Here is a 24,357-nt window from a genome sequence, read left to right on the forward strand (position 1 = left end):
CAAGGGCAGTACTAAGTGGGCCACAGGCAGCCTCCCACCCTGTTCGGGAGTAGCTTTTATACATCCCATTGGTCCTGAGTCCATCTGCTACACGCTAGGAAATGGAGAAATTACTTATCTGATAATTTCATTTTTCTTAGTGTAGACAGATGGACTCAGCATCTCACCCATGGCTGCCGTTCATGGAATTCTCAAGTGACATCCCCGAGAGCGAGTGATTCATGGGTAAGCCATGCTTTCCTCCAACTTGGACACCTATCCTACCGAGTGTTGACATTTCTCGGTTAAGGAAACTGGCGGTCTCCAGCTATGACCAATTCAACCAGTTCAAATTAATCAAGTTATTCAAATTATTCAGTCATACATATATCCACAATTGCTTTTCGAGGAGAATCCTGGAGAGCTGCACTTCCTGCAGAGGTATATGTACTAGGGCTGACGTCAGATTGAAATCTGATCCGTCTCCAACTGCTATCAGGAGTACACTATACCCATTGGTCCTGAATCTGTCTGTCTACACTAAGGAAAACGAAATTATCAGGTAAGTAATTTCTCCAACATTCCAGATGAATCAGCAGCATTTCCATAAACAACATCATTAATGTTCTACAGATGAGAATGTGGGAAATGCCCACGTCAGTTGCTCCTCCAGCTAGAAAGTTGGATCTCTGTTTTAGAGACCGGCACTTATCGGGTTTTGGCTTCATCCAGCTGCCACACCAGCCCTTAGTATTAGAATCTACTGTGAAGAAAAAGAAAGAAAACACTGATTCATTTAAATTCTCCCATAGGAAAAGACAAACTTTTAATAATAATTTTGGCAAAAAGATTTTTCAAAGCTCATTGCTTTCTGCATACATTACCATCCACCAATTCTACATGGTACAGCATATTCAATTGACTACATTCAAAGGTTGAAGCCTTTCTTGCCTGCCACGGAGCGATGCAATTACTATCCCCAACCACTCCTGGAATGGAAGAGGGCATTTGCCGTCTTCTCCAATCCAATTCCAATACTGGAATCCAATATATGAATCCTTTGATTCCATAAGTATTCTTCCTCTGCCTCTATTGGGGCTAGATGTATGGCGTGGCTTTGAGCGAGTAGCATCAGAGAAAACATTCACGAAAAACTTGTGGAATTCCCTTACTTGGGAGTCAGTCTTTTTGGTGAAAAGCTTCAAGAGACAATCGTTCAGGTAAAGGATCAGAATGGGGCAGGGCATTCACTCTCAACAGCTCCTGAATAGCTCTCCAATGTGCAATGTCACTTCTACCCATACAAATAACCATACTTTCACAGGATGCCTTATCGTTCTTTTCAGTAGTACCGTCTGTCATGCCTTCTGGCTCAACGGCAACTGCCACTTAAAGCCAGGCCTTGACAAAGAGACCACCTTCAACGGAAAACTATATAATAGGCCCAGCCAAACCGGAGCCTAGTTTTTGATCCCTCCAAACAATGTTTGTGACTCTCCCAGTAGGGGAAATAATCCAACATTTTGTGGAGGAGTGGCATCAGATTACCAAGGACTCCTGACTCTTCCAAAATGTGCAGTCTGGGTACCAGTTGCATTTCTTTCAGCCTCCACATTGCTCAGCACTCCATTCTAATCCCTCTCATTTACTGCAGCTTCGACTGGAAGTCCAATCGCTTCTGCAACAACGAGCAATAGAACTGTTCCTATTATCTCAACTTGCTCCCAATTTCTATTCCCGATACTTCCTTATCCCCAAGAAAAAATAACTTTAACATATACTCAGAAAAATTCAGTGAACCTCCCTCAGCTCAATCCTGCTTTATATACAGAAGGACAAATAGATATAGATGTTCACATATCCATCCACCTGTCAAACTGGCACTCTCTCAATTTCCAGTTGGATACTTCCTACTACCAGTATAGAGTACTCTTTTGGTCTCTCATCAGCCTCAAGGGTCTTTATGAAATGCCTTGCAGTAGTGGCAGCTCATCTGTGTCATTGTGGAAAGCAAGTCTTCCCATACCTGGATGATTGGCTTATGTCAGCAAACTCAATGGGTGCTCATAGCAGATTTTAAGAAAACATTCATAGTAATATCATGACACTAAAAATATAAAAACAACAAAAACAAGTTCAAATTTTGGCCCTATAATCAGACTTCAAGGCAGAAATAAAAATGTTTTCAACTGTTGTTTTCTTTTAAAGATTTCAAAGTAGGAAAACGTCGTAACTGTTCAGAGATTCTGTTCCATAATCAGGGCCCAGCAACTGATATGCTCTGTTTCTAGTGATGCCTAGTCTTGCTAGTTTTATGGTTGGAACGTCAGGAAGGTTTTTTTATTTTGGATCGTAGTTGCCTTGAACATTTATACCTTCAAAGCATGGGCATAAGCCAAGCAGATGAGTTATTATGAATAAGGCAACCTCCTCTGCTTTTCATGCTCATCCACCAGACAACTCCTAGTATTCCTTGATCACCTGGCAGCAGCCATCCTTGTGATTCTGCTGACCCGTCTTCACATCTGCTAACTTCAGTGGGTCTATGTACCCAGTAAGATGAGCTAACTCAACTATTGTCAATCATGAAGTTACAATGGTGACTACACCTGCAAGTTCTCAAGGAAAGAGCCCCTCTTTGCTTGGTCCCCTGTCAAGTGGTTCTGGCAATCAATGCCTCCACCAAAAGTTGGGAAGTGCACACAAGATCATTTCGAACATGAGACTCTTCAAGAACATAACTATCAAACCAATCTTCTAGAGTTGAAAGCAGTCAGATATGCTCTTTCAACATTCACACTTCTTCAAGGGAAGAGCATCCTGATTCAAACAAACAACCAGGTTGCAATGTTTTACATCAATATGCAAGGAAGAACAGGATCATGGCCTTTGTTCCAAGAAGCTCTGAAATTGGGTAGAATGAAATTGAGCTGTTCTACAGGCCACCTTTCGGCCAGGCATCGCCAACATGCAAGCAGATTGACTCAGCAGAGTGTTTTAGCCTCACAAGTGGTCTCCGCAGTAGTCCGTGACTGACGAACTTTCAGTTCTAGTATCTACCATTGGTGGACATCTTTGCATCACAGCAAAGCCCAAAACTAAATCAATTTTGCTCAGTTCTGCCAAATGATCACAGACTAATTCAAAACGCTTTCCTCCTCAATTGGAGATAATGCTTCAGGTATGCTTTTCCACCATTACTGCTTATTGCCAGAACAGTGTAGAAGGAGGTTCAGGGCTGCGCTCATCTGGTCTTTATAGCTCCAACATGGCCCATAGATTTCTGATATGTGTATGTAGTACAACTTTCCAGCAGGCCTCCCATACCTCTGGGAACAGACCCTGCATTGTCTTAGGAAGACAGGACTTTGTATCATCCCAACTTTTCAACCTTCAACCTCTGTTTGGATGTTGAGCTTTCAGTGATCGCTGACCTTCACTTATCTACAAAAATTGTGGACATACTAGTCTCATCTAGAAAACTTTAAACTAGAAGAATATGTGCCTTCAAATGGAATAGATACTCCAAATGCTGTCAAAATGCTTTAGACCTATTTTCTTGTGACCTTAAGCACCTGCTGAAATACCTTCTCCACCTTTCTGACTCTAGTCTCACCACCTCTTAAAAGCTTTAACGGCTTACCATACTCATATAGATAGCAAACTGATGTCTATTCATACACTGATATCTTGTTTCATGAATGTTTTATGGCATTTCAAGCCCCTGGTACAAAAGCCACCTGTTTCATGGGACTTGAATGTGGTCTTTCTCAATTAATATGCCTTCCTTCGAGCTATTGGAGTCAACTTCTCTTAAGTACTTAACATGGAAGACTGCAATGACTTCAGCTAGGAGAGTCAACAAACTCAAAATTTCTCATCCACTATCCTCCGTACATGCAGTTCTTCCATAACTGGGTTGTTCTCTGTATTCACCTGAAATTTTTGCCAAAGGTCGTCTCTGATTTCCATATCACTCAAGCCATTGTATTGCCAATCTTCTTTCCTAAGTCTTATGCGCATGAAGACAACAGGCTAGGAGTAGCGATTGCCAAGCATATCATATCTTATTGACTGGCTGAATGCATTCACCACTGCTACACTTTGGAAAAATTGTAAGTCACGGTCTCTGTAAAGGCTCATCAAGTGAGAACCATGGCTGCTTCCATTGTTTATCTTTGAGAAGTTATCTGTTGAAGATATCTGCAAAGCTGCAACTTAGTCTTCCATTCATATCTTAATGTCCCAATAATTTCTTAATAACTTTTCAATGAAAAATGTGGATGATCAGTTTTGCAAAATCTCTTCTCACTATAGTCCACTCTCTACAGTGGGGGCTGGGCTACTTACTAAGTAAACACTCTGCTGTAATCTTCAGTTTGGAACTCTGCACTAATTCGGCCTGCTTTTCAATGGAAAAAGCAAGTTTGTTTTCTGTAGATAGCAGGAAGAATTAATCATGAAATACCCACCTGCCTCCCTTGGGAGTTGACTACATGTTTAGATTAGCTCTGGTACAGAATGAAGAGTTTCATGAAGCAATGCCCATTTGGAAACTCCCGCATGTGCTCAGTAGAGCTTAAACCACTAATAGTTTGGAGAGATGAATCCATTCAGTGCTGCCAGATGATGGCACCCCCATGTCATGCTATCTACGGAAAACGCGTTTATGATAAGTAAACTTACTGTACCTTCATGATGGCAATCTGAAAATTTTATTTTTACTATGATCTTTGTTGCCTTCTGTAATTGAGGTTATGGTGCATATATAAATATAAAGTGCAAGAAACACTAACATGCTGCTTTTAGCTCTTTGCTTTTTTTTGTCTATTTAATTATTTTTATATAATTTTCTAATATGATTTATTAGCTGTTTTATGTAATTCTGTCTTGATCTATACTCTGTGATACATAATATGCTAGTTTTCTGTTGCCAATAAGATGACATTTTATATTGCTCTTTATAGGAGTGCAATAAACCAAGAGAAGCATTTGGATTTGAGCAGGCTGTGAGAGAATACACCCTTCAGAGTTTTGGTGAAATGGCAGATAACTTCAAATCTGACTACTTCAACATGCCTGTACATGTGAGTCTTCTGCAATCAGTTTCGTATTTCTCTTTTAATAATGGTGTAGTTTATATATTGAGACCAGAAGGCTTGTAGCTTTAATATCTTCTGCAGCTTTTGGAACAAAGCCTATGTTAGCTTGAAGAGTAGAAGCCAGGACTAAAACATGACTCTCCCTTGCACTGCCTTTGAACTGGTCTGTGAGTTTGGAGAAGTGGGGTGGGGGATGTTGTTGCATTTTTAAAAATGTATCCTAGAAGACCATTTCTTATTGGGTCTTTATGGAATGAATTTTCTCAGAGGTCAAGTAAGATGAATCAACTACACAAGTGGGTAGCATCATCCAATGACATGTGGAGCATTTCCTAGAGAGTTCTGGAAAAGCCTTAAAAAAAAAACTTTGCTGTTCACAAAATTGTGGCCTAGATGGAAGCTAGTCACTGGAGACTGAGCCTGTCCTTCTTCCTCAGTTTCGATGCGGAAAAAGCATTTGCATAGATTGGTCTTATATGTTTGCTACTTTTAAGGAGGTTGGCTTAGAAGGGCAATTCCGACAGGTTATTGAGGTTTTGTATAGTAAGGCAATAGCCTCTGTTTTGGTCAATGGGACCCAATCAGAGTACTTTCAATTGGAAAGAGGCACACGGACAAGGCTGCCCATTATCTCTTTTATTTTTTCTCATCTCCTTGAAGCCGCCTTTGAAAAGCATATGAGAGAATGGGCCCATTAAGGGGATACCCGCTGGGAATAGAGTAGCTGCACAATTTAAAGTAGCAGCCTTCGTGGATGACATCTTTGGTGCATATCATGGATCCAGAAACATCACTACTAGCCCCGTTAAAAGAATTTTCCTCTTTTGGGAAGTTGGCTGGGCTAAAACTAAACTTAGGGAATCTAAAGCCTAGCCAATTATAGATTTAGTTAAAGAAATGTTTGGGAATGATTTCCCTATACCTTGGGCTCAAGGAATACAATTACACAAGGAGCCCATTAAGATGCCGACTATGAATTACAAAGTCTAATTGCAAAATTAGATGGATTATCCATTGTACTTGGCACATCTGGTTAATCTCTACCAAATGATTATTCTCCCACAATGGTTATATCTAATGCAAACAATATCTATTTGTTGGAAAAAACAAGAGATAGCAGAGATAGGGACTTTGTCAAATGCCTTCTGAAAATCCAAATACACTACATCTACTGGTTCACCTTTATCCACATGTTTATTAACCCCTTCACAAAAATGTAGCAGATTTGTGAGGTAAAACTTCCCTTGGGTAAATCGATTCTGAATGTGTTCTTATCAAACCATGTCTTTCTATATGCTCTGAGATTTTGATCTTTAGAATAGTTTCCACAATTTTTCCCGGCATTGAAGTCAGGCTTACTGGTCTTTAGTTTCCCAGATCACCCCGGAGCCCTTTTTAAATATCGGGGTTATGTTGGCCATCCTCCAGTCTTCAGGTACAATGGATGATTTTAATGATATGTTACAAATTTTAACTAATAGATCTGAAATTTCATTTTTTAGTTCCTTCAGGACCCTGGGTGCATACCATTGGTCCAGGTGATTTTGCTACTCATTAGTTTCAGTCTGGCCTACTACATCTTCCAGGTTCACAGTGATTTGGTTCAGTTCATCTGACTCACCCTTGAAAAACATCTCCAGAACTGGTACCTCCCCAACATCCTCATTAGTAAACAGAAGCAAATAATTCATTTAGTCTGTCTGCAATGGCTTTATCTTCCCATAGAAGAAAGACAATGACTTCAGTAAGTGCCTTCATGTCTTGCACAGATTCCAATGATAGATTTGTACTCTGCCTAGGGGATAACCATGACATCGAGTAGTGCTTTATATGACATCATTCCCATTTGGAGCTCATGGATTAGCTCTTAGTGGGGTCTAAAGCCAGCCCATTAGCATCAGTGATTGAAGGGCTCAGAAGCTTCATGGGACGCTGGCGGTACATTTAACAGAGCAAGTATCTATCTCCCCTGACATTGTACACCCATAGAGGCCAGGAAGACATAGTCTAGCTTCCCCCATCCAATGAAAGCAAAAATTCTGCTTCATTGGTACCAGCAATGAGGAGCATCATTTCTGGGCAGCTAGCAAAGAAGAATTATCGGTATTGGTCCCCATTGGTGCATAATGCTGGGAGCATGGAACTTCTGGCTGTGGCCCTAAATCTTCTGAAGCCTTCCCTTATAGAGGAAGCTCATCCTCACATTGGTCTTGGGAATTGTAACAGCTTTCAAGGGCCTGGATACAAGCCACTAATCTTCAAGTAACCTAGAAAGAATTGACTATTCCTCCAGCTTCCCATTCAGTATTGACATTGGCAATTTTTTAGGAAGATTTCTAGAAAAAGATCCTCACAGCATTATATTGCAGAGCTGCAGATGCCAGTGCATCAGCATTGAGAGTTGGTTATCATGCAGACGGAGGTCTATCTGCTTCTTGACTCTGTTAGCATAGGGTGGAAGGGCCCTAATGTTGGTTCTGGAGAGGCATCAGTACCAGTGCATCAGTGTCTATTTGCAGTGCATTAGTGGGATAGGGGGGGGGGGGGGAGCTTCCCCAGATCTAGATGCATAGACAAGGAATACCATCACTGAGGCCGTGTGTCATGTAGTCAGATGCAAATGGAGCCTGAATTGCCAACCCAAGATTCTGGTTTCACCTGAACAGTTAACAGGACTTCCCTCTGATGCAGTTCCTCTATAAGAAAGGAGAAAGTCTTCAGAGAACCTTGCCTTTGCTGATTTTTGTTAAAGCATGGTGGAGACCATTCTCTTTTGACTTATAAAAAGAGGAAAAGGCCAAGGCAAAAATGATTGAAATTCTCCAGTTTATGCCTCTCCTCCAAAGGAAATTGTGGCATTTCTTGTCCTTGAGATCTGCAGGAGATGCAGATGAGAATGTGAGAGCCCTTCCCCACTCTGTGTCTCCAGTGAATAAGACAGGAGACACATTATATCATGTCTAGAAGGCTCCCACATTTGAAAAGCAGTCATGTTAGAATCTGTTCTCAAAAGGGCCAAGATATTTAGACCCACTCCTCTGTGCCCCTGGGGGAAGGCTTTCCATACCCTTGACCTTCTCAGGAGATAGGTTTATCAGAGAGCTATGCTCAATACCTGCATAGCATTCTACTAACTCAACATGGGGCAGTATATGCAAAACATACTGAAAGAGGTGAAAGGTTTGTCATAGCATCTCCTCAGGAGATGCATGATGCCCTAAAATCACTGGAAGAGAATGGAGTGTGAAAAATGCATGGTTTGTTCAACCTACGATGTTTTCAAAACTGCATCAAGAGTGTCTGCAGTAGGTATTGGTACTTGCAGACTCGCAGCATGCTTCAAGCCTTAGACAAAATGTCCAGGAAAAACTCCTCTATGCAGTGGAGAGAATCTCTTTGGAGATAATGTCAAGGAAGCGGTGACTCAAAAACCACTGTGCTATGCTTAAGATTCTCTCCACTGCCACTCTAGATCCACCCTCCACATTTATTTATTTAGACACCAAGAAAACCCTTCTATCTTCCAAGGAAGCATTATCCTTCAGGACTTTGTCTCCCTCAGCAACACGGACCTTGCTCTTGTCCCTCACAGCAGAGGGTCTAATCCATAGCCAGCATCCAACTAAAACTTGTGATGGGGTTTCGACTGCATCCAGGATAGCGTAGCCAGAGTCCCAGTATCCATGCCAAAGAACCTTCCTGTATGGGGGAAAGTGGAATTTTTATGTAAATTGTTGGCCCAGAACTGGGTTTTCATCATAATGAGAAAAGGATACAGATCATGCCTTTTGGAAATGTATATTAAAAAATGTTGTTCTAGTCAATTCATAATGCACAACCGTATACAGATAGAACTGAAGGGCAGAGTTGGGCTTACGATGCAAAGAGAAGCTTACCATGCACACTTTCTATTGTGTGCTTGTGAGAGGTGTGTGGAAAGGACACTAATGTAAATGAGCTTGGTTTCCAAATGCTAGAGAGAGTCCATTGGTTTTAGTAGATAACTCACTCTTATTTTAAAGCTCGCATGATACATTGTTGCATGTCATTGATTACGTGTTTTAAAACCATGCCTTGTCATCCTTGGTTGTATTTTCAGTTCATTGCTACTATGTTCCATAATTTTTCAAATTCAGGAAAAATGTTTTCACTGAACCTCCGTATGGTTTTTTTTTTTTAAAGTGCAGATTCACTGAAACATTTATTTTTTAAATTTTCTCTGAGGTTCTCATTCCTTGATATCTCTGTAAGGTACTGGAGCCCAAAATAGTTGAGCACATCTTGCATTAAGTCTGGGAAGCAAGAAGGTTATTAGCTAGCCTCATGGCCTGTTGGTGATACTGTAAGCTGTGGGTTTTGTTGACTTGACAACTGATCTTTCTTCTCCCTCCTATCTTCTGGATATTGGTATTTCAGATGGTACCCACAGAGCTAGTGGAGAAGGAGTTCTGGCGTTTGGTGAGCAGCATTGAAGAGGATGTCATTGTGGAATATGGGGCTGACATCTCATCAAGGGACTTTGGGAGTGGCTTCCCTGTTATGGATGGCCGAAGAAAGCTGATGCCAGATGAAGAGGTGTGCATAAATATGATCTTATTTTCCTTGTGTTATGTTGCACACTCTCCTACTCTTTCTCTTCTGTCTTTCCTCTCGCTCCCCTATTGTCTCAAGTGCAGCCTGTTCAATTTAAATGGCATCTTTAATACACATAAATCCAAAACATTTTTGACATATAAAATGTGAAAATCTGTAGTGTAAATCAAAAGTTAAAATGGGAAAGAAAAGAGGTTCCCAGCCTTTTGGAGAGTGTGGACCCCCTTTTTAGCCTCCAAAAAATTCACAGACCCCCCCCATATGCATTTCTTTAATTTTTATATGTATTTAAATGTCATACGAACAACTGATTAGAGCAATAAATATTATGCAGTCCAGAATTATTTGTAATGTATACAACTTAATATTAAATAAGGAATGGCTTCTGATAAACTGCGCTCTCCCTCTTGCTCTCCCTTCATGAGTGCTATTCCCCATCTCCACCATAACCTCTTCCCTCATGCCCTGTTTCTCTCCACTTATGGACCTTTCCTGAGTGCTCTCACTCTTGTACTTTCCTCCCTGCAGTCCCTTCTCTGGTTCTGTCCCTCCTGCCTTTCTCACATGACCCTTCTGTGAGTGCTCACCCTCCTGCCCTCTTCCTTTCATGTGCTTTTTCCTCCTGCCCTGTTTGCCTTCACCCATGACCCTTTCCCAAATGCCTTTCCTTCTGAACTCTGCCTCCTGTGTCTTCTTCCCTGATCCACCCCCTCAAGGTCCTTTTCTAAGTGCTTCCCTTCCTCCATTGTCCCTTTGTGAGTGCTGTAACCCCCTGCCATGGCCCCTTCCCAAGTGAGTTGCCTCACGTTCTTGTACCCTTGTGGTCCCTTCCATGGTCCTCTCAATCATGATACCATCTCAAATGTATGTCTATTTATTTAGATTTATTACCCAGCTCTTCACACTTACAAATGTCTGATATAACCATTAGAGAGAGCAAATAATTTGCCCACCTCAGGTGGTCACCGCATTTAGATCATGCAAGAAAAATCTAACAGCTGTGTTTTGCCACCATAACATACTTTTAATTTTGCAGGGTATTGTAAAGCAAATCTAACATTACACTGAACCAGTTATGAGCACACCTGCAAAAACTCTTTGTGCTTGTTCACAATGCTACTCAAAAAGTCCTGGAAAATAAGGATTTTTTTGCCCTTGGTGCAGGACCCCTTTACATTTTCTGTATACTTGCAAAATCTCAACTTTGTAAGAATAATTTAAAAATTTGGCGATTACTGCCCATGGTCATCCTTGGCCTCTGATTTGACTCCAGTTCTATGGGCCTGTTTCACATTCAGGTTATCCATCAGGTCTGCAGCCTCTACTTTCCATGAAAGCCATTTCCAATAACCTAGGTAACACCGATTCCCTGTACGTACCCGGATCAGTCCAGACACCTGGGTTGTGACTCCGCACCAGCAGATGGAGACAGAGCAAAACTTGACGGGCTCCCTACATATAGTAAGGTGCCACCCACAGCCCCTCAGTCTTTCTCTGTCTCTAGCAGATGGGGCAGGTCCACCCACAGTCTCGGGGATCCTTGGTTGTTTTTGTGGCTCGGGGTAGGCAGTCAGGGATCTATTTGTATTTAAGCCTAAGTTGCTAGGGCAGTGTGTGTTTTAAAAAAAAAAAAAAAAAAAAAGAAGAAAGAAGACATAAAGAAGAAGACAGAAGTCTCCCGTCGGGGGAGCCTCCCAGGAGGGTTGGAAGGTCCTGAGAGGACCATCCCCTCCAGGTCGAGGCCGCTGCTGAGGGTCGAGGACCCGGCCTGTGCTGGCAGCAGCGTCAGGGGTGACACCGGGGAGCCCGGTTCACTCACCCCCGCTGGAGCTGAAGACTGCAGGACCACGGCTAGCGGCTAAGTAAAAAAAAAAAACAAAAAAAAAAACAGCGTGTTTAATTTTGTGCTGCCGGCTCTCTCTCCCTCTTCGCCGTCCCTTCGCCGGTCGGGTCGATCGTTCGCGGAGAGGGGGCGCTGGTTGGGGAGCCTGGTCGCCGAGGTGGTCCAGCATGCCGAGGGGGACGACTTGCCGCGCGTGCGGCTCTCCAGGGACGGAGTCTGCTCCGGATGCGTTGCAGGTGGCGAGGGTTCGTCTGAGGTCGCCTGGGGGGGTCGATCGCGGGGGGCCCGTTCGCCATCGCGCGCCGGAGCTTCAGAGGCCGCGACCTTTGATCCGTTCCCGCTTAGCGCGGGAACGGACGCCATTTTGTCTACAGTAAGGGAAGCCACGAGGAGGGCACTCCAAGATGGTGCCCAGCCTCCCGCGCTGTCGCCACAGCCCAGGGTTTCGGGGGGAGAGCCCCCAGGGACCCGTGGCTCGGGGAGCCCTTGTGCAGGGGAGGACTCCTCCGGATCGGAGGGCTCGTTTTCGGAGGATTTTTCCCTTTTGATGCAGAAACTGGCGAAATATAAAAAGTCAAGAATAAAGGCTGGGAAGGCTTCAGGGGGCAGGGAAGCACACTCCCAGCCCCGGAAGAGAGCTGCTCGGACCCGGGACGCCCGGGGGGTGCCACGGGAGAAGAGGCAGCCGCGTGGCGACCTGCAGGAGTCGGAGTCAGCGTCCACCGCCTCCTCGGACGAGGAGGCGCTGTTGGGAGCCCCTGAGGGCCAGGAGGGCCACGAAAACGAGGGGCAGGCCCAGCCGGGAGCCGGCAAGGGGCCGCAGGCGGCAGAGGGGGATGACCCCAAGGTCGTCCGCCTGTTTCGTCGGGAGGAACTTTCTCCACTTATCCCAGCCATTCTGGACGAGATCGGCGTGGATCCTCCTCCAGTGGAGTCCAGGCAGGGGGTCAAGATGGATCCGGTGCTGTTGGGCCTGGCGGGCCCTGCACTGGCCTTCCCTTTTCACTTCTCGGCCTCTGATATATTGTTTCGGGAATGGGATACCCCGGAACTGGGGCTGAAGGTGAGTAAGGCTATGGACAAGCTTTATCCCCTCCCAGAGGACGCGCTTGAACTGCTGCGTCTCCCGCGGGTGGACGCGGCGGTGTCAGCGGTTACAAAGAGATCCACCATCCCGGTTACGGGGGCTACTGCCCTCCGTGATATCCAGGATAGGAAGCTGGAGGTGCAATTGAAGAAGATCTTCGAAGTGTCCGCACTGGGAGTGCGGGCAGCCATTTGTAGTACCTTTGCACTGCGAGCGGGGCTCCGGTGGGCCCAGGTACTGCAAGCGAACGCCGACCTCTCCTCGGGGGAGGCTACTCAGGCGGATAACTTGGAGGCGGTGATTGCCTACACCGCCGATGCGATGCACGATTTAATCAGAACATCGGCCAGAGCGATGGTGTCGGCGGTCTCGGCGCGTCGTCTCCTTTGGCTTCGCAACTGGGCTGCTGATGGAGCGTCCAAGGCCCACCTGGGGTCCTTACCATTTAAGGGTAAGCTCCTGTTTGGCAAGCAGCTGGACGATCTGATGCAGTTCCTGAGCGAGAACAAGGCTTTTAAGTTGCCGGAGGATAGGCCCAGGCAGCGGTCGTCCTTTTCTGGAAGGAACAGGTTCCGGTCCAACCGCCGTCAGCGGCCGCAGAGGGCGGCGGGGTCGGGCCAGTCCTATCGGTCCGGCTCAGCTAGATCGTCCTCCTGGTCCCAGTCCTTTCGAGGGAAGAAATTCAACAGAACCGGTGGACCCTCGTCCGGCTCGGGGGCCAAGTCGTCCCAATGAAACGAGACGGGTCCATTCCTCATTGCCCCCAGCCCTCGTACCTTACGTGGGCGCGAGGCTCACCTTGTTTTACGAGGCATGGACCAGAATAACTTCCGACCAGTGGGTCCTCGCTGTGATAAGAGACGGTTACGCGTTAGATTTTGTTCGGCTCCCGGTGGACAAGTTCCTCGTCTCACCCTGCAAGGCCCTCGTCAAGCGCGCCGCTGTCCGGACCACCCTTCGGCGTCTAGTGGACCTGGGCGCAATTACTCCCGTGCCGCAGGATCAGCAGGGCAAGGGAAGGTACTCCATTTACTTCGTGGTCCCAAAGAAGGATGGAGCTTTTCGGCCCATTCTCGATCTAAAGGGCGTCAACCGGTGCCTGCGGGTGCCGCGGTTCAAGATGGAGACGATCCGCTCGGTGATTGCCGCGGTTCGTCCGGGCGAGTTCCTCGCTTCGCTGGACCTTACGGAGGCGTACCTTCACATCGGGATTCAGCCGGCTTATCACCGGTACCTGAGATTCTGCATCCTGGGCGGCCATTACCAGTTCAGGGCTCTTCCCTTCGGCCTCGCCACGGCTCCACGCACTTTCACCAAGGTGATGGTGGTGGTGGCTGCTCAGCTCCGGAGGGAAGGGCTGCTGGTGCATCCTTACTTGGACGATTGGCTCATCCGGGCAAAATGGGAGGCCGAGTGTCGGCAGGCGATTGCCAGGGTCCTACAACTCTTGCGATCGCTCGGTTGGGTGGTCAACTTGTCCAAGAGTCATCTGCAGCCTACGCAGCGGTTGGAGTATCTGGGGGCCCTGTTCGACACCGAGAGGGCCATGGTGTCGCTGACTCAGGAGAGAGTGGTCAAGCTCCAGCGACAGGTGCGCCACATTTTGTCCATGCGGTGCCCGCTGGTCTGCGATTACCTGAGGGTCTTGGGTTCCATGGCGTCGACCCTCGCTCTGGTTCCTTGGGCATTCGCTCACCTGCGACCGTTACAATCAGCGTTACTTTCCCGCTGGAAGCCGGTTTCGGAGGAGTTTCATCTTCCGTTGCCTCTCACGCCCTGTGCCAGGGCCAGTCTGCACTGGTGGCTCTCCCGAGATCATCTGTCCTGCGGGGTGTCTCTGGTCATGCCCACCTGGACGGTAGTGACGACGGATGCCAGTCTACTCGGCTGGGGGGCGGTCTGCGGAGGCCGCTCGGTCCAGGGGCAGTGGTCGAGCCAGCAGTCAAGGTGGTCCATCAACCGCTTGGAGACAAGGGCGGTGTCGTTGGCCCTGCAAGCGTTTCTTCCGTGGATACGGGGCCAGGCGGTTCGGGTGCTCTCGGACAACACAACCACGGTGGCGTATATCAATCGTCAAGGGGGCACGAGGAGCCAGCAAGTGGCGGAGGAGGCAAGGCAGCTCATGATCTGGGCGGAGCAACACCTCAGCGGCTTGGCGGCGTCTCACATCGCAGGTGTGGACAACGTGCAGGCGGATTTTCTCAGCCGGCATCGGCTGGATCCAGGCGAGTGGGAGCTACCAGACATGGCGTATCGCCTCATCTGTGCCAGGTGGGGAACGCCACGCCTGGACCTGATGGCCACCGCTCACAACGCAAAGGCCCCAAGGTTCTTCAGCCGTCGGAGGGAACGGGGCGCAGAAGGAGTCGATGCTCTAGTACTTCCCTGGCCCACGGACGTGTTGATATGTGTTTCCCCCGTGGCCGCTGATAGGCAAGGTTCTTCGCCGAATCGAGTTACATCCGGCGGACGTGATCCTGGTGGCGCCGGAGTGGCCAAGGCGCCCGTGGTTCGCGGACCTCATTCAGCTGGCGGCGGAGCCTCCGCTTCGGTTTCACGGGGCCGCATCTCTTCTGCGACAAGGACCCGTCTGTTTGGAGGATGTGGATCACTTTTGTCTCGCGGCATGGCTTTTGAAAGGGCGCGCTTAAGGACTAAGGGGTACTCTGAGGCTGTGATTGCTACCTTGTTGAGGGCTCGAAAACAGTCTACGTCCTTAGCCTATATGAGGGTGTGGACGGTTTTTGAGGACTGGTGTAGTACTCATGAGGTGGATCCTGTACGCCCACCGGTGCCGGGGGTCCTCGCCTTTCTTCAAGAGGGCCTCTCGAAGGGGCTGGCCTGGAGTACCCTGAAGGTCCAGATAGCTGCGCTTGGTTGTCTGCGCGGTAAGGTTCGCGGAGTGTCCTTGGCGTGTCATCCGGATGTGGTGCGTTTTCTTCGCGGGGCTAAGCATTTACGCCCTCCGGTACGGAATCCTTGTCCGTCTTGGAATTTGAATTGCGTGCTCTCGGCGCTTGGGGCAGCACCGTTTGAGCCTCTTAAGCGGGCGACGCTGAAAGATCTTACTTTGAAGACCGTGTTTCTAGTAGCCATTACGTCTGCTCGTCGGGTCTCGGAGTTGCAGGCCTTGTCCTGTCGGGAACCGTTCTTGCGATTCTCGCAGGGCGGGGTTTCCCTGCGGACTGTGCCGTCCTTTTTGCCTAAGGTGGTGTCCTCGTTTCACTTAAATCAGTCAGTGGACCTTCCAGGTTTTGAGGTCGGGGATCAGATGGACAAGGGGATGAAAGAGTTAAGGAAGCTCGATGTTCGCAGGGTCCTGCTTCGGTATCTGGAGGTTACGAATCCTTTCCGGGTTTCCGACCATCTGTTCGTCCTCTGGTCCGGGCCTCGCCGGGGGTCTGCTGCGTCGCGGGCCACTATTGCGCGTTGGCTCAAAGAGGCCATTAGCTCCGCATATCTTCTGCACGGCAAGGTGGCACCTAGGGGGCTTCGTGCTCATTCCACTCGGGCGCAAGCCACGTCCTGGGCCGAGGTCTCTCAGGTGTCCACGCAGGAGATCTGTAGAGCTGCGACGTGGAAGTCCTTGCATACTTTCACTAGGCATTACAGGCTTGATGTCCAGGCGTCTGAAGCGCCGGGGTTTGGAGCGAGTGACCTCCGAGCGAGACTCTCTGCTTCCCACCCTCGGTAGTTGGCTCTGGTACATCCCAGGTGTCTGGACTGATCCGGGTACGTACAGGGAAAGGAAAATTAGTTCTTACCTGATAATTTTCGTTCCTGTAGTACCACGGATCAGTCCAGGCTCCCGCCCGTCTGTTCGGTACGATGAAGAGAGAGAGAGTCCGCTCGTTTGGTTATTTGTACTGCAATTGTTCCAGTTCTTGGCATAAAGCCGCTTGCCTCTGGTCTGATGTTTTCGGTTTTCAGCCAGGGGGTGTTTGAATTGGTTTAAAATGGTTCTAGTTAGTTAGTCGGGCACTGGTTTGCTTTGACAGTTCGTTCGACTGAGGGGCTGTGGGTGGCACCTTACTATATGTAGGGAGCCCGTCAAGTTTTGCTCTGTCTCCATCTGCTGGTGCGGAGTCACAACCCAGGTGTCTGGACTGATCCGTGGTACTACAGGAACGAAAATTATCAGGAAAGAACTAATTTTCCTATTTGCCACAGTTTCACTAATGCCTATAAAATACACATAAGAACATAAGAACAGATCAGTTTCAAGGTCTTCAATTTTATCCACTTGTCCCATTATCGTCTATCATTCCTTTGTTGGAAGTTACAGTGACTTTGGGGGTGGCATTGGAATGCAAAGAATGTGACTTTCTGACTCTCACAGGAGTCCACGAAAGGTTAAAGTTCCAGAAATGGATTGCATTTGAGGTGATATAGTGTATCTGTTGTGGAAGGTGGGAGTTGGGGGAGGGGGGGTGGAGCTTGGGGTATTGGAACATTAATGTCCTGTTTGATTTTTCTTTGCTCCTGATGTTTATATCTGCAAGAGCTGTTGCTCATTATGTAACAAGACAGCCCCTGCAATGTATCGTTTGTAATTTATGCAGTATCTTGTGGATTTGTTCTAGAGCTGCAACTTAAAGTGATATCATGGAATGTAACAGGGCTGAGAACTCCGATTGAAAGAGAAAGTTTTTAATCTCCAGAGGCTTAAGTGCAATTTAGCACTATTGAAGAAAGCACGTCTCTCTGATGGGCTTGACAAGTGTTCTTTGGTACTGGGAATACAAAAAGCAGTGGAGTAGCAATTCTGATGCACAAAAATGTCTCCTTTAAGTTGAAAATTTCTGTCTCAGATCTGGATGGGAGATATTTTTATATTGGAGGAATTACAAGGCCAGCTAGTTATTTTGCCGTTTATGCTCCCAACAAATACGATCATGGCTTCTTCTCTGCAGTGGTCACTAAGCTTCTACCCTTAGGATTATGTCCTATGATAGTAGGTGGTGACTTAAACTGTGTAGTAGATGCTGAATTGGACAGATGGCCAGGAGCTGCAATGAATGTTGTATTTGAGTATAAGGGGGTTCCATTTTCGAGTAAAAATCTGGGAGTGCGCTTAAGCCATTTGTAGAAGATTTCATACACCTAGCCAGAGTACACAAACGCAAACATGAATAGAGTTTAAAACCGATGTCAGAATCCTCAAGATTAATTGGCACAAACATTGAGAGCCAACGTATTTCTGATCATTGTCCATTATTATGTATTCTGCAAATTGGTGGTTGGTCAGAAACAGCAGCTGTTTGAAAAATATCTTTGAATTTGCAGCCAGATAAGGATTGCTAAGGGTTTTCGGTTAAAAAAAAAAAAAAATGGCAGCAATATGAAAACACTAATGAACAATTTAGAGACAACCTTATAATGTCACCCCTTAGACATTATAAGGTTTGTGCACATTCAGAGAAAAAGGGTACAGTTCCCGGATTTTGGAATTAGGCAGACGAACTCTGCCAAAAGACAGATGATTCTTATCAGATTTCAGGAATCTTGAACAATTTTAAACAACTTCAAAGTATTTAATTGATCTTTTGCAACAAAAGATGGAGTGGTCTTATAGTCCTTGCAGCACAAATTTTATCTATATAGTAACAAGTCTAATAAATTCCTGGCTAATGTTGTGAAAAATCAGGCTACTTCCAAATTTATAACCTTCATTTGGGATAGAAGAGTGCTAGTAAACACATAGGGGTAGATTTTCAAACCGCGCGATTTGGCCTACTTTTGCTGGCGCATCAGGCGCAAGCAAAAGTACGCTGGATTTTAGTAGATATGCGCGGAGCCGCTAAAATCCGGGATCGGCGCGCGCAAGGTTATGGATTCTGTATAGCCGGCGCGCGCCAAGCCACGCAGCCTACCTCAGTTCCCTCCCTCCGAGGCCGCTCCGAAATCGGAGCGGCCTCGGAGGGAACTTTCTTTTGCCCTCCCCTCCCCTCCCCTCACCTTCCCCTCACCTTCCCCTCCCTTCCCCAACCTAACCCACCCGCCCGGCCCTGTCTAAACCCCATCCTTACCTTTGTCGGGGGATTTACGCCTCCCAGAGGGAGGCGTAAATCCCCGCGCGCCAGCGGGCCGCTAGCGCGCCGGGACGCGACCTGGGGGCGGGTACGGAGGGCGCGGCCACGCCCCCGGACCGCCCCGGGCCGTAACCACGCCCCCGTACCCGCCCCCAAAACGCTGCCGACACGCCCCCTAAATGCCGTGACGACCGGGCCCGCCCCCGACACGCCCCCCTCGGAGAACCCCGGGACTTACGCGAGTCCCGGGGCTCTGCGCACTCCGGTAGGCCTATGTAAAATAGGCTCACCGGCGCGCAGGGCCCTGCTCGCCTAAATCCGCCCGGATTTGGGCGGATTTAGGCGAGCAGGGCTCTTAAAATCCGCCCCATACTTTTTAGGGATGTTCAATCGTTTTTGCCGAATTGGAAAATTTCAAAGAAATAGTCCAATTCGGCATAGGTTGGAGGACCCGAATCCCGAGATGGATTTTCCCAGAACTTCGGGGAACATTCGTTGTTCGGGTTAGCGTGGGGGGGAGGGGCACGTTTATTTAAAAAAATAAAATAAACTCACCCAACCCTTCAAATTTAGTTAATTACAACCCCCCCCCCAAAAAATAAAACTTGCCTAAAGTCCCTGGTGGTCCAGCGGGGGTCCCTGGAGCGATCTCCCGCTCTCGGGCCATCGGCTGCCAGTAAACAAAATGGTGCCGGTGGCCCTTTGCCCTTACCATGTGATGGGCTACCGGTGTCATTGGTCGGCCCCTCTCACATGGTAGGAGCAATGGACGGCCGGCGCCATCTTAGAAAATGGTGCGGGCCATCCATTGCTCCTTCCATGTGTCAGGGGCCGACCAATGGCACCGGTAGCCCCTGTCACATGGTAAGGGCAAAGGGCCACTGGCGCCATTTTGTTTACTGGCAGCCGACGGTCCGAGAGCGGGAGATCACCCCCGGGGGGGGGGGGGGGGGGGTCGGGAGGATGGGGGGTTGTAATTAACTAAATTTGAAGGGTTGGGGTGGATCTTTTTTTTTTTTTGGCGAAAATTGCCGAGAAAAAAAAAAGACCTCTTGGAAAATGAAATTTTCCATGAGTCACCCAACCCGTAGCCCGACCTGTCAGAAAAAAACGATGCACATCCCTAATACCTTTACCAACTGCTCTAAACAGCAAAAAAGGAGAATTTGTCAACTAGACAAGTTTACGCAGTGTGTCCATCTTCCGAAAATTTCAAATGGAGATTTGGCGAAAATTAATGCTCCAATTTTCTTCACTAAAATTGGAAGGAATATTAAAGAACTGCCTAATTTTAAATCCCCAGGGTCATAAGAACTTAAAAAGTCACCATACTGGGTCAGACTGAGGGTCCATCAAGCCCAGCATCCTGTTTCCAACAGTGGCTAATCTAGCTTACAAGTACCTGGCATTTATCAGTCGATAAGCAGGCTGAATTAGCCATGCTGTCTTGGGTGACGTCATCCGACGGCACACGATGTGGAGCCTTCTCAAAGTAGTGGAGGTTTAATGCTCTGCTCAAGCACAGCAGTTCCCACGTGATTGTCCAGCTCATAAACTCTTCAGTTGCTTTTTTTTCCATGTCAAGGTATGGACATGGAGATCCTTCAACTTTTGTTTTTTGCTACTGCGATCCCCAAAACAGCACTTTTAAGTGCTCACTGTGTCGAAGAGGTCTGCCAGTGCAGACACTTTATATCTCCTACAGATTGCCATAATTATTATCTTTGTTTGGGCCCAGACCATGACCAAGCCAAATGTCGCCTGGGGCCCAATGTCAGTGAGCCCAGAAAATTGTCCGGCTATGGGATGAAGATATCTTATCCTCTGCATCAGGCAGCTATGTGCCCAGCCTTCGACATTCCACACCGTCTTCGCAGGGCCCACAGTCTCAACATCGAGACTCTGAACAACATGCTGCAGCCATAGGACCGCCAGCAGATCATCAGGGGCTTTGAAACTGAAATCGAAACATCTAAATCCTCCTGGAGCCAGACTTCCTCCAGTGCTTCAGTGACGGGGCTGGCAGTGCATAAGAAAGGAAAAGCACTATCAATTGTGTCCTCCAGTTCATCCTGCTGAAAGGCCGCATTGAAAGACTTGCCCCACAACACATCCCAGCCCTACACATCTCGATGTGACTCTCATTCTTATGTCATAGAGCAGAGCATCGACAAAAATCGACAATGCACCTACAACAGCGCTGAACGATGCATCTTCCATACCAGCGAAGCATGCGATGTACCACGTGACCAAAGCTGCTTCAGTTTCTAAACACACAATACACCACAGCCCAAAATGACCAAAAGTCATTTGTGTTACACTCACTGCCCTCGGCAGCCCCACGGTGCGGCCCTTTCACCTTTCCAAGCAACTTCCAGGCTCCAGCTCCCTGTCACTGGCGGCAGTGGCTGCCTGCTCCGACCTCGGGCTCCTGCCAGCACCTCCGGCCCTGCTCCACTTCCCGGGACTTCCAGCCAGGATGCCTCCATCTATCGGGCCTCTCCACGGGGTTCGCGGAGTGTTATTATTTGTGATAGTTGTGGGTGGATCCTTGGGCCGGTGGCAGATGACCACGCCCATGGGGGAAGATCCCGAGAGGGACCACCGGTCAGGCTCAGAGTTGGGAGACAGACACACACTAGTTCTTTTATTAAACAGTTTTAAGAACCACAAGAGGTGGCAGTAGTGAGCTGGAAGAACCCGGCTGGGCTGTAGTCCCTCAGGCACTGGAACAGCGATCCCAGGATGGCAGAGCTGTAGAGAAACTGAGATAGTGAGTAGGCAGAGTATGCAGAGTTCAGGAACAGAACCTTGATGGTAACACTCACACAATAGTCTCTTCGAACAGCCCCGGAGCTGGAATGAAGTAGGCCCTCGAGGAGCGAATACTTGGTTCCAGGGAAAGCTCTGAGAGAGAGATGGTAACTCACTGGTGTTGTAGGCAGCAGTGACTTCCTGGCAGAAGTTATTCGGTAGCGGGTTTGGGAACATGGGTTCTCGAGAAGCAAGTACTGGTTCCAGACTGTGACCTGAAAAGCAAGAGAGAAAGCGAGGCCCCCGAGGAGCGGGTACCCCTGGTAAAGTCCGAGGAGGCAGAGTAGCACGGTAAGCAGAGAGCGAATTCCATCCGCAGCGATACCTGGAGGCAGCTAGGTAGGAAACCCTTTGCTAACTCGATTAGCTAGCAAAACAAGAGACCTTAAATATCTGGTGATGATGACGTCATCTCAGGGGGCCGCCCCTAAGGTTCGCGCCACAGCTGCTACTTGAGTCAGGGCTGCAACGCGCACGCGCCCTTAAGCCTCAGGAGAACATGGCGGAAGGCAGTGTCTAGCCGGTCTGGGAACGCCTGAGGAGGTCGGCAAGATGACGCTGCAGCAGCCAAACTTCCATCGACCAAAGAGGGAGTCGCCAAAGAGGTTAGGTGGATGGAGTGGGGATGTCGGGCAGCGACGGTCGCAACACGAAGAGACACGCCGCCAGGAGCTCTATACTCCTCCCTAGGCGTGCGCGTGCATCAGTAAAACTTTTAAAGGGCCCGCGGTCGGAAACTGGCCACAGACCTGGATGCTGACGTCAGATCTTTCAGCGTATTTAAACTCAATCCGAGCACCGAAGCTTTGCCTTTGCAACCGGTCTCCTCGGTTCCCTGTTTGGTTCTAAGTACTTGTTGCCTCCATGCTTCCTCGTTCTGTGTTGCTGAGTGTCTTCCTGTTCCTGTGTCTTCGTTCGTCTCGTCTGTATTTCGACTGATCTCCTGGTACCGACCTCTGCTATGTCCGACCTTGCCTGCCTTCTCCAAGCCTGACCTCTGCTACGTCTGACCTTGCCTGCCTTCTCCAAGCCTGACCACTGCTACGCCTGACCACACCAGCCTTCTCGTGCCTTGACCTCTGCTACGCCTGACTACGATTGCCTTCTCCGTGCCTTGACCATTCCTATGCGTGACCACGCCTGCCTTCTCCGTGCCCTGACCATGTCTACGAACGACTATGCTATAGACTTTGTGTCCAGAGTTCTACGATTACTTGCTTTATCCTTCCATTGCCACCAGCTCTCATTTGAGTTTGATAGTGACACCTCTTTCCCTATGCTCTGGACTTGGACTCTGAAGGCTCCGGCCTTTCTCTGTTCAAGCACAGTCAGTCAAACCTCATTCCTTGGTGCTTGAGTTCCTGTACTGGGACCAGTCCAGGATAACACTACGCCACCTGCTGGCTGCTGTCCCTGAGCTAAACTGTTTGCCTTTGTTTTTCTACCTCGAGGCCTGCCTAAGTCCTGCCGGCCCCGGCACCCAAAGGCTCAACCAGAGGGGAACGTGGGCTGGTATAGGTGAAGCTCCAGTGGCCTCTAGCTTCAGCTCACACCACCTGCTGACGGTGGGGACCCGTAGGCCCTTGCCTACGGGTTGCGTCAACCCCACCTCAGCCCAAGAATCCACCTCCAGCGCAACAATTTTGTCCATAGAAAAGCAACCTCCAACTACAGAAACCGCTAGGTCTCTTGATTGGCAAAGGAAAAAAAAAGCCATCTTGGTTAATGTGGAGCCTGTTCTTCACATCATATTCTCAAGGATCATGGACGTCTCCTCTGAGACTGCCATCAGTTGTCTGCTCTGGCGTAGACACTCATTTAAAGGAGGAACTTCTTTCTGAGAGACAGAACACCATGGGAAGAACCTTTTAGAATATGTCTTGTCATTCTCCAGCTTCAGACATCCAGCTAGTGGCTATTCCTCTGTCCAGGGTCCACAGATGTCCTGTAAATTCCTCACCTCACATTATTGCACCATTGAAGAAGGGCCTGCCATTATCTCCAGGGTCCAAATCCACGCAGGTAATGGAACAGATCTCTTCGATAATTAGAAATCTTTTCATGTCCCTACACCCACAAATGTAGCCATCAGAATTCCATTTACAGGTTCAGACCGAGAATGGGATGAACCCCAACCTCAGCGTGCACCACCTATAGTGGAGAGTCCACAAACTTCTTCACCATAAGATGGCTACCCTAAGCCAAGGGAAAAATCCAGTCCACTGGTCTCTTCTCCATTAGGCCAATTTCCTCATCTATCTCCATCGTCTACAGACTTTCTTTCAGGCATTCGTGATGAAACCCCCCCCCCCCCCTTGAAAAACTCATCACCACGGGAGGACCTTACCTACTCTAGATTCATAGAGAAAAATGGGTGTTGCATTGTGGGAAAGAACAGTGTTTCCCATAGGCCTGGAGACATGAAGGCATCAGACTCCAGCCTTTCTTAAAACATAATCTTTATTCACAGCTTCAGTTATATACACACAACAGTAGACTGCCTTTACCTTCAGCTCAGTGAACTCTCTCTTCTCACAGTTTGTACTTCTTTGTCTCAGCTTAGTGTTTGGACAGTTACATTATAGGAGTTGCCTTTCTCCCAGAGACCTGGACCTGTTCTGCTTTTTCCCACCTGGACCCCAGCTGTTATTCACCAGTCTCTGGTTATGCCCTCTGAACCCCACTCGCCTGGCAGGATCCCACCATACAGCATATGTCCTTAAGGCAATTAAGGTGGACCAAGCATCTAGCACAGGTACATAGGGGAACACTGTGGGCACTGCCTCATATACCCCTCCCCTCATCTTGGACCCATGGGGCAAAGCATTCCTATTCCCTCCTGGATCTCATCCAGGAGAGTCCAAGACATCCTAAGTCATCCCATTCCCCTTCCTCTGGCTTCCCACC

At 48.1% G+C, this 24,357-nt stretch overlaps 1 protein-coding gene across 2 annotated transcripts in view; it reads left to right on the top strand.

Moving 5' to 3' along the window:
- The window catches only part of KDM5A (lysine demethylase 5A), a 331,505-nt gene that overhangs the window by 116,036 nt on the left and 191,112 nt on the right, over positions 1-24,357 (top strand). For both annotated transcript variants that reach the window (XM_029599940.1, XM_029599941.1), the window contains 2 exons: positions 4,947-5,066; positions 9,498-9,656. In XM_029599940.1, the coding sequence (XP_029455800.1) occupies positions 4,947-5,066; positions 9,498-9,656 (279 nt within the window). The remainder of the gene's footprint in view (positions 1-4,946; positions 5,067-9,497; positions 9,657-24,357) is intronic.

Source organism: Rhinatrema bivittatum, chromosome 4 (genome assembly GCF_901001135.1).
Source record: "Rhinatrema bivittatum chromosome 4, aRhiBiv1.1, whole genome shotgun sequence".
NCBI classification, from domain to species: domain Eukaryota; kingdom Metazoa; phylum Chordata; class Amphibia; order Gymnophiona; family Rhinatrematidae; genus Rhinatrema; species Rhinatrema bivittatum.